The sequence below is a fragment of the Phyllobates terribilis genome, unplaced genomic scaffold (assembly GCF_046119375.1).
Source record: "Phyllobates terribilis strain yellow unplaced genomic scaffold, ASM4611937v1 Scaffold_4__5_contigs__length_816908805, whole genome shotgun sequence".
Classification (NCBI taxonomy): Eukaryota; Metazoa; Chordata; class Amphibia; order Anura; family Dendrobatidae; genus Phyllobates; species Phyllobates terribilis.
The window spans coordinates 584734177-584750616 of NW_027362764.1; the positions used below are offsets into that span (position 1 = coordinate 584734177).

A 16440-nucleotide genomic window follows, 5' to 3' on the forward strand; every position below is an offset into this window, starting at 1 on the left:
AGAATTGCAGGGGTGCCAATACTTTTGGCCACCACTGTATACACTGCTCAAAAAAATAAAGGGAACACTTAAACAACACAATGTATCTCCAAGTCAATAACACTTCTGTGAAATCTACCTGTCCAGTTATGAAGCAACACTGATTGTGAATCAATTTCTCCTGCTGTTGTGCAAATGGAACAGACAACTGATAGAAATGATAGGCAATTAGCAAGATAACCCCTATAAAGGAGTGGTTCTGCAAGTGGTGACCACAGACCATTTATCTGTTCTCATCCTTTTTGGCTGTTGTTTTGGTCACTTTTTCATTTTGCCATTGCTCTGACACCTAGAGGTACAATAGCATGAGGCGGTTTCTACAGTACAACCCACAGAAGTTGCTCAGGTAGTGCAGTTCATCCAGGATGGCACATCAGTGCGAGTTGTAGCAAGAAGGGTAGCTGTGTCTGTCAGCGCAGTGTCCAGAGCATGGAGCAGATACCAGGAGATGTGGAGGGAGCCATAGGAGGGCAACAACCCAGCAGCAGGACCGCTACCTCCGCCTTTGTGCAAGGAGGAACAGGAGGAGCACTGCCAGAGCCCTGCAAAATGACCTCCAGCAGGCCACAAATGTGCATGTGTCTGCACAAACGGTTAGAAAACGACTCCATGAGGGTGGGATGAGGGCCCGACGTCAACAGATGGGGGTTGTGCTCACAGACCAACACCGTACAGGACGCTTGCCATTTGCCACAGAACACCAGGATTGGCAAAGTGGTGACTGGCACCCTGTGCTCTTCACAGATGAAAGCAGGTTCACACTGAGCACATGTGACAGACGTGACAGAGTCTGGAGACGTCGTGGAGAGCGATCTGCTGCCTGCAACATCCTTCAGCATGACCAGTTTGGCAGTGGGTCAGTAATGGTGTGGAGTGGCATTTCTTTAGAGGGCCGCACAGCCATCCATGTGCTCGCCAGAGGTTGCCTGACCAGATGTAGCCTGACTGCCATTAGGCACTAAGATGAGATCCTCAGACCCCTTGTGAGACCATATGCTGGTGCGGTTGGCCCTGGGTTCCTCCTAATGCAGGACAATGCCAGACCTCATGTGGCTGGAGTGTGTCAGCAGTTCCTGCAAGATGAAGGCATTGAAGCTATGGACTGGCCCGCCCGTTCCCCAGACCTGAATCCGAATGAGCACATCTGGGACATCATGTCTCGCTCCATCCATCAACGTCACGTTGCACCACAGACTGTCCAGGAGTTGGCGGATGCTTTAGTCCAGGTCTGGGAGGAGATCCCACAGGAGACCACGCACAACCTCATCAGGATCATGCCCAGGCGTTGTAGAGAGGTCATACAGGCACGTGGAGGCCACACACGATACTGAGCCTCATTTTGACTTGTTTTAAGGACATTACATCAAAGTTGGATCAGCCTGTAGTGTGTTTTTCCACTTTAATTTTGGGGGTGACTCCAAATCCAGGCCTTCATTGGTTAATCAATTTAATTTCCATTGATGATTTTTGTGTGATTTTGTTGTCAGCACATTCAACTTTCTACAGAACAAAGTATTCAATGAGAATATTTCATTCATTCATATCTAGGATGTGTTATTTGAGTGTTCCCTTTATTTTTTTGAGCAGTATATATTACACATACATATATACATCAGTTGTTGTAACAGCACTGCAATGACTTGCCCAGTGGTACCAACTAAACCAACTTTCCCAACAACAATAATGGAAAATATCTCGTCACCTTGTTTAGATTTTTAGCGGATCTGCCACCAGATTTGACATTACATGTAATCCGCACCTAAGTGTATCAAAGTTTTGTCAAATACAAAGCAGCTTCAAGAGACAAAAAACGCAGAGTCAAAAACGAGATAAAAACGCAGTAGCCCAAAATAAATAGGTGCAAAAATCCTGCAGCATCAAAAAATTCAGTAGAAGCTCATTGTGGGAACGTCGTCTCAGGCTACGTTCCCATGATAAGCTTTAGGTGAGTTTTTGAGGCTGCAGAATTTCTTCACCTATTATTTATGTTAGGTGACTTGTGGGTTATTGTGTGCGGTTTTTTAACATGCGTTTTTTTTGCGCTGCGGTTTTTGTCTCTTGTTGTTATGTCATGCTTTAAGTAAAGCTGCTTTGTTTTTGATACTTCCTAGTGTTTGGCTTTGATAAAATCTTATTGAGATACTCGGGTACAGATTACATGCGTTTCTGATGTATTTCCACCGCAGAAACGCATGTGTGTTTTTTGCCTGCAAATTTTCCGAATTTCATGCAAGTCTATTGGGAAAATCCACACAGAAAACTCAGAGTACCCGCAAGAGAAATTGACATGCTGCGGATTGGAAAAGAAGACCGCAGTTCAGGCTATGCTCTGTTATAAAGAAGAACAGTGGGCAGGAGATTTCTATAAATCCCATCCGCTCTGCTGGAACTTTAGGATGCTGTGTTTTTAACACAGCAAAAATATGCTCCAAAAGCTCATTGTGGGAACGTAGTGTTATGTACGCCAATCCGTATTTGCTTGCAGAAATTTCTGTAGCGTTTCTGCAAGGTTTTGCACCTCTTGGCAGCAAAAACACTGCGGAAATTCCACGCATTTTTTATGCATTTTCATGAGTTTTTGCCATGTGTTTTTTCCAATGCATTGTATAGGAAAAATGCAGGCCAAAACGCACAAAGAATTGACGTGCTGCTTCTTTTTCTGTAAGGAAAATTCCTGAACATGTGCACAGATCTTGCCAAATCTCATAGGAAACCATGGGATAAGGTTTGCAATGAGATTTTGGGGCCAAATCCGCGCGGATTTGCTGCATAAAAAAACGCACTGTGTGCACATAGCCTTAGAATCCCTACTTCATATACAATGTCTAAATCTAAAAGGCTCTCGTCCTGGAGGCACTGTCCCTTGATTTTAAAATTCTAGAATTATGGCGCATGCACACTGAGCTTCCAACGTATGCTTAGAGGAAGGATTTCACAGCGTATACTTCCATCAGATGCCTCCAATATATGTCACTGTATAGGTATTAGATTTGGAGTATATTATAGAGTACATATAGATTGTAGAAGTTGTACAGGTCTCAGTTTGACTGAGTAACCCCATACTTACATTTTTCTTGATTTTATTTTTGATGGTCTCGATTACGCCTTCATCGCTCTCACACAGCTTCTCAGTCATTTTCAAGTCATCGCATGCTATCTGCATTTTTTCCTCTTCAAAAGTCATCATGGCGTTCTGCAGAAGAAAATCATAGGCGTTGTATTCCAAAATCAAAGTTAAAAATCCAAAATGAAAAAAATGCAACATCCTGAAAATATTTATTCCTATCACATGTGTAGTATTCAAAGCCAACTGCTTTTAAAGAATATTAGAAATGAAAATTGCAAAAGCCAGATGGGTTCTGGTCCCCATGACAGTAGTCTACCACTTTTACATTGGGCTACAATCACACATCCGTGTAACACATCCTTGCGCTGTCAGATTTTTTGGGGGATAGCCCACTGACCAAGAGAGTTTCATTGATCCACACAAAAATCAGTTTTAAAAACAGTTCTGTGTGTCCAGTCCATGAGACTCTAAGCATGTCCTATTCTCATCTGATTTGTGGATCAGACTCGGCCATTAAAGTCTGTGGGGATCCGCATAAAACAGATGAAACACGGACGACGTCCATCAGAGCTCCATCCAAGTTACAACAATTATTAACGGATACTTTATTAAGAGTTAAGAGTCAATGGATAAAAAAAAAATACAACGTTCAGAGACAGTCTACCTACTTCAGCGAAAGAAAAAACAGATTAGAAAAAAACTGATGCAACTAGGGGGACATTGGAGGAAAAAAAAAAAAACATGGGCCATTTGTCTCAAATGGTAACACTAAGGCTATGTTCACTTGTTGCTTTTTTACTGCTTTTTTCTGCAGGCAAAACCTGCTCTCTTGGTTGTAAAGAAGCTGCTTACAAAAAGCAGGTTTTTCTGCGTTCTTTAGTGCAGATTATGTGTGTCATTTATCTAGAATACATGTTTAATAAAGTAAGTTTTATTCACCAAAAACGCAGCAAAAATGCATGTTTGGGTTTTTGCAGCATTTTTGCACTTCCTCATTGCTTTCTATGATGAAAAACATGCTGCAAAAACACTGAAATAATTGACATGCTGCGGCTTTCCAAAACGCAGTCGTTATCCAATTTAATCAGGAAAAAGAAACAATGTGTGTGTATGAGATTTCTGAAATCCCATAGCTTGTGCTGGTACAGTAAAAAACAGCTTTTAAAATTTGCATAAAAAAATGCAGCAAAAAATGCAACGTGTGAACATAGCCTAATATAAATGTGTAAATGAAGCCAAAGCCCTCAATCAGATGTCCATTTTTCATACCCATGAAAGTCTATGGTGTTAATCACATGTATTTTTTTTAACTGCATCTCTGCAAATTAATCAGACGTCTGTGTTTCATCCAATTGTAAGAGTAGGAGAAGCTTTTCAAATTTTATTTGCAAACGAAAAAAAAAAAATCACTGATAGTAAAAACATACCAAACACTGATAACAACTAACCACAGATCCTCTGTGGATGTCGCTTGCACAAATCCTTCTGTCTCTCCATGTAATCCCAGACAGACACATTGATGTTGAGACCAGGGCTTTTTGTGGGCCATATCATCACTTTCAGAATTCCCTGATATTGGCTGTATGTTCGGGATCATTGTTCGGCTGCAGAATTAATGTGGACCCAATCACAGGCCTTCTTAATGGTACAGTATGATGGACAAGTATATGTCTGCAAACTCCATTGGCTGAAATGCAGCTTCAATCTTGCAAAGACCCTCCGCCATGCTTCACTGTTGCCTGCAGGCAATCATTGTACCGCTCTCCAGCCCTTCCAACACACAAACTCCCTTTTGTTACAGACAAATATTTTACATTTTGACTTCAGTCCAGATCATCTGCTGCCATTTTTCTGAAGACCAGATTGAACTACGCACAGTCACTTGGCCTTGTCTCCATGTTGAAAGGAAGTTTATTGGCTGCAGTTCTTCCACGAAGACCATTCTGTCCAGACTTCTCTGAACAGTAGATGTGTGTAGATTGTTCTCACTGGTTGATGAGCTGATGGCACGGCTGGATATCTTCCAATTTTGAAGGGAAATAAGCAAGATGTGTCTTTCATCTGATGTCCTTGGCTGACCACTGGGTCTACAACCCTGAACTTTTCTCATTTCTGGGTGTCTTCATTGTTGAGAAATATAGGCAGATACTTATTCCATCATGCAGTACCATCAGGGAATCATCTAACTGGCCCCAATTTATTCTGCAGTTGAACAACGATCCCAAACATACAACCAATGTTATTAAGAACTATCTTCGTGTAAACAACAACAAAGATTGCTGAAAGTGATGAAATGGTCCCCACAGAGCCCTTAGCTCAGCATCATCATGTCTGTGGGATTACATGAATAGACAGAAGGATTTGCATAAATCTACATCCACAGAAGATCGGTGGTTAGTTCTCCAAGATGGTTGGAACAACTTTCCTAGAGAGTTCCTTCAAAACCGGTCTGTAAAAGAGTACCAAGAAGAATTGATGCTTTGATGAGGTTTTGAAGGCAAAGGGTAATCACACCAAATACTGACTTGATTTAGATTTCTCCTCTGTTCTTTCACTTATAATGATACTAATGCTAATACCTTTGAGTAGTACTGTGTATATACTGTATATCTCACAATTACAAAAAGGATTACTATAAATAATATAGACAAAATGATGCCTGTTAAGATGTCAGATACCGTAAATTAGGGAGCAAATGAACAGGCAAGTTATAGAAGTAAATGTGATGAAACACTAAATTACTTACCGGTAATGTGATTTTCCTGTGCCCATGACCGCACCACAACGAGAGAGAGGGCATCTGCCCTTCCAGGACAGGAAACATACAGAATAAAAGGGCGGCACCTCTCCACCACCTCGGTTCTTTACAGAGCATGAGAGGACACTACTTAATAGTTATATATCCCATAATTTTTCCTTTTACACACTGCGTGAATCAAACAACACGAAGGAAATGAAATGATCAACTTCTACCAGTGATGGGAGGGAATATAAGGGTGCTGTCATGGGCTCAGGAAAATCCCATTACCGGTAAATAATTTAGTGTTTTCCTATCACCCATGACAGCACCACAACGAGAGATTTACAGAGAAAAAACTTTAAAGTTAGGGTGGGACCACAGCCTGTAGAACAGTTTCCCTAAAGGAAAGGACAGCAGACGATCCCAGATCAAGCCTATAGAGTCTATAGAAGGTGCAAGGTGAAGACTGAATCACAACTTTACATAATGCTTGATGGGGACATCCGCTTTCTTATTGTTCTGCCATGGATTCCCCGGATTAGCACAGAAAGTAGGGTGCACAATCTCCTGATTTCTATGGAAATTGGAAGCCATCTTCGGAAGATAGGGTAGCTCCGGAACCGGCCCATCTTCTAGGATCTGTATAAACAAAGCATTAACCGACAAAGCTTGAATGTCACTAACTTACCATGCTAAAGTCAGGGCCACCGGGATACTAGTTTTTAAATGTGAAGACCCTGAATCCATGGGTTCAAGTGAAGGCTTGTTACAGCCGTAAGCACTGGATTCAGATCCCAGGGTGCCATTTTTGGACTGAAAATGGGCCTAGATCCAAAACCCACTTTCACATTCCTTGCTTATTCAATGCAGGTTGGACACTGTTCCAGTAGTCTACAGCTAAAAAGGTCCACCTGCAATTCTCTTCCACTTTATATGAGGTGCTGTTAAAAATAAAAGGTGAGACTTCGCCATCTGAACTGATTAGACATGTGTCATTAGGGATCTTGGCAGAGTTCCTCCATAATGGTTTACGTAAGCTAAAGCTATTCTGTTGTATGACAAGATCTTTACATGGTGACCATGTATAGATGAATGGAGCTCTCTTATATACTGCCTAAAGCTTCTTTAGGTTAGAGGAGCCGGATCTTTAGAGGCAGCCCACGGGTGTGTACCTGTGACCATGCTACTACTGGAATGTAGGAGATTAGAGTTATTAACAGCAATATTGCCTTGTTCAGAGTTGTGGCCAGACTGCTTATTAATTTTGACATATAGCAGGACTCCTTATTCTACCTTGGGAGACCACAACTCTTACTCCCAGTGAGTTCTGCAGCGCTCAATGGATCGGCCCATAATCCCGAAATAGTTGAGGTAAACTATTGTCAATGCCTCTTCCTTCGATATGAGAGTTGTCCATAAAGCCTTAAGGCTCATTAACATCTGAACCGAAGGACACAAACTGAAAGCCTAAATCCTCATTTTATACCAAGAACTATTCTCAGGAAATTTGATGTTTCATGTGAATTGGACCCTGATTGTATACTTCCTTAAAACACCTATACTACTATATAGCAATCTGGAACTACAGATTTACAAGCTGGTCTTATAGAGTCCATTTCCAATGATCTAACTCTCAGGAATCTGTACAGCCCCTTCGGGCTGTAGCAAACCCAGGTATGACTGGGTTAAATAATAGCTTTACAGGTCTTGATTAGGGCACCTGGAGAGCTAAGCACCAGAGCAGGCTAGGCATTCACCTTAGTCAGACTGCTGGAAAGCAGAGCAGACTGTATGCGTCTTGGAGCTAATCAGAGACACAGGCCAGACTCCACCCGAGCTGAGTCTGCAAGTAAAAGTGGTTGCCCTGGATAAATATTGCTTTGTTTGATCAAGCTGGGTTAGCTGAGCTGTATATGAGTAGTCAGGGTCTGTCCTATTTAGTCAGCGCTTGGACAAGACCAGAAATATTAATGTTTATGACTTCTGTGCAACCTGTAAAAAGCAATAAAACTGCGCTCGATTGAACCAAACCCACAATGGCTGTATGAGCACTATGTGATGCCTCCTACCTTTGAGAGTGAAACCCTACAAGGTATATGATTAACCTGCAAAACTAAGGAAGCGCTCTTATCGTCACCTGCCTCCAACCGGCATTCCACCGAGCCAGCTGAGCACCAGCCAGGAATAATGTCACCCTCTGTCTTCAAAATAGAGGTTAGGATACTTTTCCCCCTAAATTCGGTAAGCTTGCCATGCACAGTTTACGGTTGCTGAACTTGGTTTTGTCAGACATAAACTTAGTTGTGCAACCAGTACCTTTACAAAGAGGGACTATGAGGCACAGGGCCACCCTAAAGCACCGAGACACTATGAGGCCCCATAAGGTACTAACAGGCACTGTGAAGGGCTATGAGGCACTAACAGGTGGTCTATGGCACTATGAATGCACCATAAGGCACTATGATATGCTATGAGTTACTATGATATGTTATGCTATGAGGAGCTATGAAGAGCCATAAGGCGCAATGAAGTGCTATGAGGCACTATAAGACACTATGATGCGCTGTGAGGTGCTATGAGGCACTGTGAGGTGATGTGCCATGAGGCACTATGATGTGCTATGAAGTGCTATGCTATGAGGCACTATGATGTGCCATGAGGCACTATGCGGCACTATGATGTGCTATGAAGTGCTATGCTATGAGGCACTATGATGTGCTATGAAGTGCTATGCTATGAGGTATTAAGATGTGCTATGAGACACTATGATGTGCTATGAAGCGCTATGCTATGATGTGCCATGAGGCACTAAGCAGCACCATGATGTGCTATGAAGCGCTATGCTATGAGGTACTAAGATGTGCTATGAGGCACTATACTATGATGTGCCATGAGGCACTATGATGTGCTATGAAGCGCTATGCTATGAGACACTATGATGTGCTATGAGGCACCATGATGTGCTATGAGGCACCATGATGTGCTATGAGGCACTATGCTATGATGTGCCATGAGGCACTATGCTACGATGTGCCATGAGGCACTATGATGTGCTATGAAGCACTATGCTATGACGCACTATGATGTGCCATGAGGCACTATGATGTGCTCTTTGTGAAGCGCAATGAGGCTTTATGGGGCACTGTGATGCACTGAGCTCAGATTTTTATTTAAAAGAGTAATCCATCAGAATGAAGGATAAACCTTTCCTTTGGGTGGTAAATCTAAATTGTCAGACTAGCCCCACTTGAAGAAGCCAACTGATGAGACGCAGCTGGACAGCCGACCTTCACAGAGACCATGTGCTGTATTAACACCATGTGCCGTCCTATGGATGGAGTAAACAGACTGAAGGACAACAGAACCTCTGAGTGTTAGTTTAACATTTATTGAGCAGATTGAGGCTCATTTTTGTGGTAAATTCTGGAGCCCAATCATGAGACTCTGTGCGGCCCAGACATGTGGCTAACTTTAGCCTAGAGGTCTAAGGTCCAACTTCGGTCCTGAAGCCAAATTTAAAGCACGAGGCCCTTGGTCCAGATGGGGTCTTACAGAGCGCGCACACACACCCATTTCTGAGTTTTGCGCTAACTTCCTTCACCCTTTCCTAGTAACCATAACAAGGAAAGGGCCCCATAAACAAGGTAAACATTCACGAAGATCACTCACCACCAGCTGTACGGATTTGAAGGCTGGACCAAGTCACAGGCCTGTTCCTCTCCATCCGGCCGTGCCTGAGCAATACTGGGGTGGCCAATCCCAGCCAGGGGCACCTCCAATAGTGCGCCGATCAAAGCTGGAGCTGCTAACCCCAGGCAGGGGCGCAGCTCAACAGGTGCTCCCATTGATGTACAGAGCCGGAGCTGCTGACCACAGACAGGGGCACAGTTCCACAGCAGCTTCTCCACTGATGCACGGAGCTGGAGCTGCCAAACCCAGGCAGGGGTGCCGCTCAGTAGTATCCGGATCTTCAACAGGTAAGCCTGTTTAAGGTTCTCCCATCAAGGACACTCCGGTACGCTCATCATCAGGGCCGAAGACTGGTACAAAACAGTAGCCAGAAACATGTTAGAAGACACGGGTCTCCGCTACTTCTTTTTTCACCGCCGTGCGTTTTAGGGCACGATTTCCTGGATAGAGTCCTGCGCCGCCGGGATGCACGGCTGTCAGATCACCATACAGTAATGGTGCGGCTGCTGCTTGCGCCCGTCCGACGGAACAGGCCCCCTTGGATCCACCATGGCGCTTCCAGGTTCCTGGCGCCGGCCGCAGCAGAGACTGTGCCCTGTTGGAATCCGACCGGCCCAGGTCTGGGAATAATCTTCTCTTCTTTCTTCTGCCGCCGTTTTAACAAGGTTCCCCCTCAAGGACAGGAAACCAACTGAGGTGGTGGAGAGGCGCCACCCTTTTATTCTGTAGGTTTCCTGTCCTGGAAGGGCGGATCTCCCCTCTCGTTGTGGTGCTGTCATGGGTGATCGGAAAATATGAAATATTGGTCAAGCATAAGGATTTTATCACAAGGGCCACACTGTTATAGCTGGGTGACTAATTCAGAGCTTTTCCAAAACTGTAGGTCTTGTGGGGTCAACATTGCATTCAGTGAACTAGTAGCAGGGTTATGAACGCCCAAAGACACTGATTAGATGGGTCATCTGGTTCATACCTCCAATCCCACAGAAGGGCTACTGTAGCACAAATTGCTAAAATGGTTTACAGGGAACTTATAAGCGGATTCATGCTGCCTGAAGCACATGCAGCATGAATCAGAGATCGGCTACATTATTGCAGCAGTGTGTTTTACTCCGAAACATTGCAGAGAACAGATCGCTTGAAAAAGCTTGAAAAAAAAAGCTGGGGATAAAGTGTCTCAGATGACTAGCTCAAGGTAGGTCACTGCTGGCTTCTCGCTGCCCCAGTGAGTCACGGGCCTCTTCCTATCCATACACACATAGGAAGAAACCTATCAGTCTAGGGAAGCGGGGTAAGAAGAAGCTGCCAACGATCTGCATCTGACCAGTTGGGCTAGATACATAGTACCCAGCCAGCTTTCAAAGAATGTGTTCTCTAAAATACTGCAGTATGTGTCTGATTCATGCTGCCTGTGGTTCGGGAAGCATGAATCAGCTGACAGGTTCCATTTGAAGGCACAGTCAGCACAGAATGACTGTTCAACCCAAGTCCTGCACAGCGGGGCCAATCGTTTATATACACCTTCCCACCTGCTTGTTTTCCCTTAATCTCTACCCCCCTCTTCTTTGACCACTATGGCTTCATGGAGTCAGAGAAGGGAAGAGATAGCTAGAAACTAAGCAGGTGGGAAGGTGTATATAAATGATTGCCCTCGCCGTCATGCACAGAGAACCTGTACTTGGTTTGAGCAGTCATTCTGTGCTGACAGAGTCCCTTTAAAGGGGTTTTCCCACGAACAAAAAAAAGTTCCTTTTAATCAATAGATCTTGGAATAATAATAATTTCCACAATTGGATGTATTTAAATAAAATGTTCCTGTGCTGAGATAATCTTATAAATGTTCCCCTGCTGTGTACTGTGTAATGGCTGCGTCTGACTACACCACATCTCCTGGGTAGGGGGGGAGGGGGGACAAAAAAGTATATAGACATTATAGCACGGGATCACAAATAATTCTTTCTTTGAAGTAAAACATTGTTTAAAAACAGGCAGGAAAATGTTTTACCTCACAGTAAGAATCAGCTGCGATCCCCTGCGGTAATATCTGTATACTCTTTTGCTTCCCCTCCTGCCCAGGAGCTGTGGTATGATCAGACCATGTTCCTGCAAGGTCAGACACGGCCATTACACAGTACACAGCAGGGCACATTTATAAGATTATCTCAGCACAGGAACATTTTATTTAACACATCCAATTGTGGAACTTATTATTATTCCAAGATCTACTTTTGTTCGTGGGAAAACCCCTTTAAGTGCTGGGCATAATAGACAAGTGTCAGAAGACAGTGCACTGCAGCTTGCTATGTAGGGAGCTGTGAAGCTGCAGAGTGCCCATGCTGACCCATGTCCACTGCTGAAAGCACCAACAATGGGGTATCAGAGCTGGACCATGGAGCAAGCCCATCCTGATGGGAGTATTTGTGGGAGGTGAAAAAAAACACAAGTTTCGTCCATAGAAGCCTGGCCTCGTAACTTACAGGACTTTAAGGATATGTTGCCATCATCTTGGCGACAGATACCACAGCATACCTTCAGAGGTCTTGTGGAGTCAATGCCTCACATATCAGCGCTTCTTTGATGGCACAAGGGGTCCCATGCAATATTTGGCAGGCAGTTTTGATGTTATGCCTGCTCAGTGTATATTATATTTACTGCACCTAACAGACTATAGATTATGCAAGTTATATAGTCACAAAATACTAATTCTTAATCCTCACGGTAAACACAGACATAAAGCAGGCTGTATAAAGAATAGAGTCTGTAGCCGTATAAAGAATAGTCTGCGGCCGAGCCCTCGCACACATGCTCTGGGCACTCAGCGCAGCGTCTTGGAAGATGCAGGGCCGGTATCTATCTTTAGACACAGCACTAAGCAGAGCTCACCAAGGTCAGTGCTGAGCTGTGCAGTCGCTGCAGTCTACAGCGCAGTCCATCCAGCAGTGACACTCGTCAGGCCTCACTCACTGCATTAATCATACACATACATGAGATATAAGCCTATGGAAGGTATCTGACCATGCACTGTACTCTGTCGTATATTTCATAGTCTATGGACAAAAGTGGTTTACATGGCAACATAATGCGGCATTGTACAAAGAAGGTACTAGCTCGCTCTGCAGCCCGCCTCCTGGGCCCACATACACCCTAGAGTCACATACATTCAGGTACATCCGGATGCAGAACTACCCACAAAAACGTGGGGGGGGGGGGATGGAACCTGTACAACAGATGCAAATTTTGCCATGGTTGAATAGAAATTTGTAGCCCTAATGCCAACACTTACAGGTGCATCTCACTAAATTAGAATATCAGCAAAAAGTTAATTTATTTCAGTTCGTCAATACAAAAAGTGAAACTCATATATTAGAGTCATTACAAACAGAGTGATCTATTTCAAGTGTTTATTCCTCTGTTAATGTTGATGATTATGACTTACAGCCAATGAAAACACAAAAGTCATTATATCAGTAAATTAAAATAATTAACAAAAAACACCAGCAAAGGCTTCCTAAGCATTTAAAAAGGTCCCTTAGTCTGTTTCAGTAGGCTCCACAATCATGGGGAAGACTGCTGACTTGACAGATGTCCAGAAGGCAGTCATTGACACACTTCACAAGGTCCCAGAGTTCCAATTATCATTTGGAAACCAAGGTCCCAGAGTCTGGAGGAAGAGTGGAGAGGCCACAATCCAAGCTGCTTGAGGTCTAGTGTGAAGTTTCCACAATCAGTGATGGTTTGGGGAGCCATGTCATCCGCTGGTGTAGGTCCACTGTGTTTTATCAAGACCAATGTCAGCGCAGCCGTCTACTGGGAAATTTTAGATAACTTCATGCTTCCCTCTGCTGACAAGCTTTTTGGAGATGGAAATGTCATTCTCCAGCAGGACTTGGCACCTGTCCACACTGCCAAAAGTACCAATACCCGGTTTAAAAACAACAGTATCACAGTGCTTGATTGGCCAGAAAACTGGCCTGACCTTAACCTCAAAGAGGGGAAGATGAGAGACACCAGACCCAACAATGCAGACGAGCTGAAGGCTGCTATCAAAGCAACCTGGGCTTCCATAACACCTCAGCAGTGCCACAGCCTGATCGCCTCCATGCCACGCCGCATTGATGCAGTAATTGATGCAAAAGGAGCCCCGACCAAGTATTGAGGGCATTTACTGAACATACATTTCAGTAGGCCAACATTTCGGATTTTAAAAACATTTTTCAAGCTGGTGTTATAAAGTATTCTAATATTCTGAGATAATGACTGGTGTTTTCATTGGTTGTAAGCCATAATCATCAACATTAATAGAAATAAACACTTGAAATAGATCACTCTGTTTGTAATGACTCTATATAATATGTGAGTTTCACTTTTTGTATTGAAGAACTGAAATAAATTAATTTTTTTTATGATATTCTAATTTAGTGAGATGCACCTGTATGCATCACATAGTAGATCTGCAGCCATTACATGACTGTAATCACTGACTGCTACATGTATATCATCCTTTAGTCACTGGCATAGCACCAGGGTGGCAGAAATACGTAAAAAACTAATGCTTCTCTGTTAGTTCTAGAAAAAAAATATACCTTAAATAGAAAATTTACTTATCTCCATGTCTATGCTCATCAACAGTTCTCTGGAAAGGGGGCAAAGATATTTTTCAAAACGCCTATAAAGGAACACTAGGATTGAAGTCATTATCAGCCGGCATCAGACCTGACCTTTAATAACGTCTAGGTACGACCAGTGAGACTAACATTGCCTAAACAGGTGTCCAGGACATAAATTACCTTGTATCACCGGACACAAGAAATGTACTGTATATACAAATATCAAGAAGTCTATGTCCCACCATGACCTATACCATGGAGAGCACACACTGTAATTATGGTACTCATTGTAGGTGCTATATTATATATATATATATATATATATATATATATATATATATATATATATATATATATATATATATATATATATACATATATACATACATATACACACACATACAGTATATATATACATATATTTATATTTATTAGATGGTGGCCCGTTTCGAACGCATCGGGTATTCTAGAATATGTATCCCGACGGTGGTGTACTTATTTAAAATCTGCCGCCAATAGTTAGATCCCCCCATAGTGGCCCATGCAGGGTGTCACATCCCCCCCACCTTATAATGGCCCATGCAGGAAGTCACATCCCCCCTATATAATACCCCATGCAGGAAGACACATCCCCCCCCCCCCCATAGTGGCCCATGCAGGATGTCACACCCCCCCCTCCCTTATAATGCCCCATGCAGGAAGTCACATCCCCCCTATATAATACCCCATGCAGGAAGTCACATCCCCCTATATAATACCCCATGCAGGAAGTCACATCCCCCCTATATAATACCCCATGCAGGAAGTCACATCCCCCTATATAATACCCCATGCAGGAAGTCACATCCCCCCTATATAATACCCCATGCAGGAAGTCACATCCCCCCTATATAATACCCCGTGCAGGAAGTCACATCCCCCTATATAATACCCCATGCAGGATGTCACATCCCCCCCATAGTGCCCCATGCAGGATGTCACCCCCCCTCGCTTATAATGGCCCCTCCACGATGTCACACACCCAACCATACCATTTAATACCCTATGCCCGCATACAATAAAAAAACAAAAAAAACAATACTCACCTCTCTTCTCAGCTGCTGCTCAGGACTCCAGCGTAGCCGGCATCTTCCCGCTGTGCTCTGTGACCGCTCAGGAGAGAGCGCGGTGTAAAGACGTCACCGCGCCCTCTGACCTGAGACGTCACAGAGCTGCAGCGGAAGCCACATGACCTACTGCGGAGGCACGGGGAGGGGTAAGTTTGACGCCGGGTGCCGGGGCCCTGAGCAAGCGGGGGGACGGGAGGAGAGGGGAGGGGAGAGGAGGGCGTCACACTTGCCGTCGGGAGATCAGCGGCCGTAGCCGCTGATCTCCTGACGGTAGCACCATCGAGGTCAGCGGCGACTCCGGTCGGGGGACTTATGCTGCGAGCAGCCGGCTGCATCGCCGCTGACCTCCGTGCGGCAGATGAGCCGCTAACGGCCGCCATCTTTTTCTAAAATGCCGCGTTGCGGATTGGCCGCGGCCGGACCAATCAGCGACGCAGGATTTCCTTGACAGAAGGACAGACAGACAGACGGGATAAGACAATAATAAATATATATTATATAATATATATATTATTATTGTCATATATATATATATATATATATATATATATATATATATATATATATATATATATATATATATATATATATATATATATATATATATATATATAATATATAATATAAATATCCACCCCCCCTCAACCCCCTAAAAAATGGCCCCACACAGCATACCAAGCATGGGGCCAGTGTGCCTTATATAGTCCTCTGTATGGGAACATGCCAGAAAGTAGATAGAGATGGAGCCAAGGCTGTCTCCTTTTCTGCACAAAGCTTGACTAGAACTTTCCCCAACATCTCTGACCTCCTCTATGAGAACATCTGTGCCAGGTGGCAACACTCAGATGATTGGGTTGGTCTCTGGCCCTATGCCACATGTGTTGATGAGAGAAGATTTTTCCTTTTGCCGAGGACCATTATTAGATTTCCACTTGACCTGGGTTTATAATATATAACTACTAGGCCTGGCTCAGCTCACGAACACCTCGTATAGTGTTTTATTTGGACTTGGACATACCTTTTACCTTCCATCATTACATTTATTTGCTTCGTCTCGTGTGTTACAGATTCTTTATGTGAAGGAGGAGTAAAGTCAATCCCATTGACGATGGATTGTAAGTTCTTTGACAGTACATAGCAGGGGAACATTTATAAGATTATCTCAGCACAGGAACATTTTATCACATG

The 16440-nt window shown here is 43.7% G+C and overlaps 1 protein-coding gene across 1 annotated transcript in view; it reads right to left on the reverse strand.

Moving 5' to 3' along the window:
* Positions 1 to 16440, reverse strand: part of TTC39C (tetratricopeptide repeat domain 39C) — a 116517-nt gene that overhangs the window by 37853 nt on the left and 62224 nt on the right. Inside the window, 1 exon segment of the mRNA XM_073679181.1 lies at positions 3107 to 3232. Within this exon segment, the coding sequence (XP_073535282.1) occupies positions 3107 to 3232 (126 nt within the window).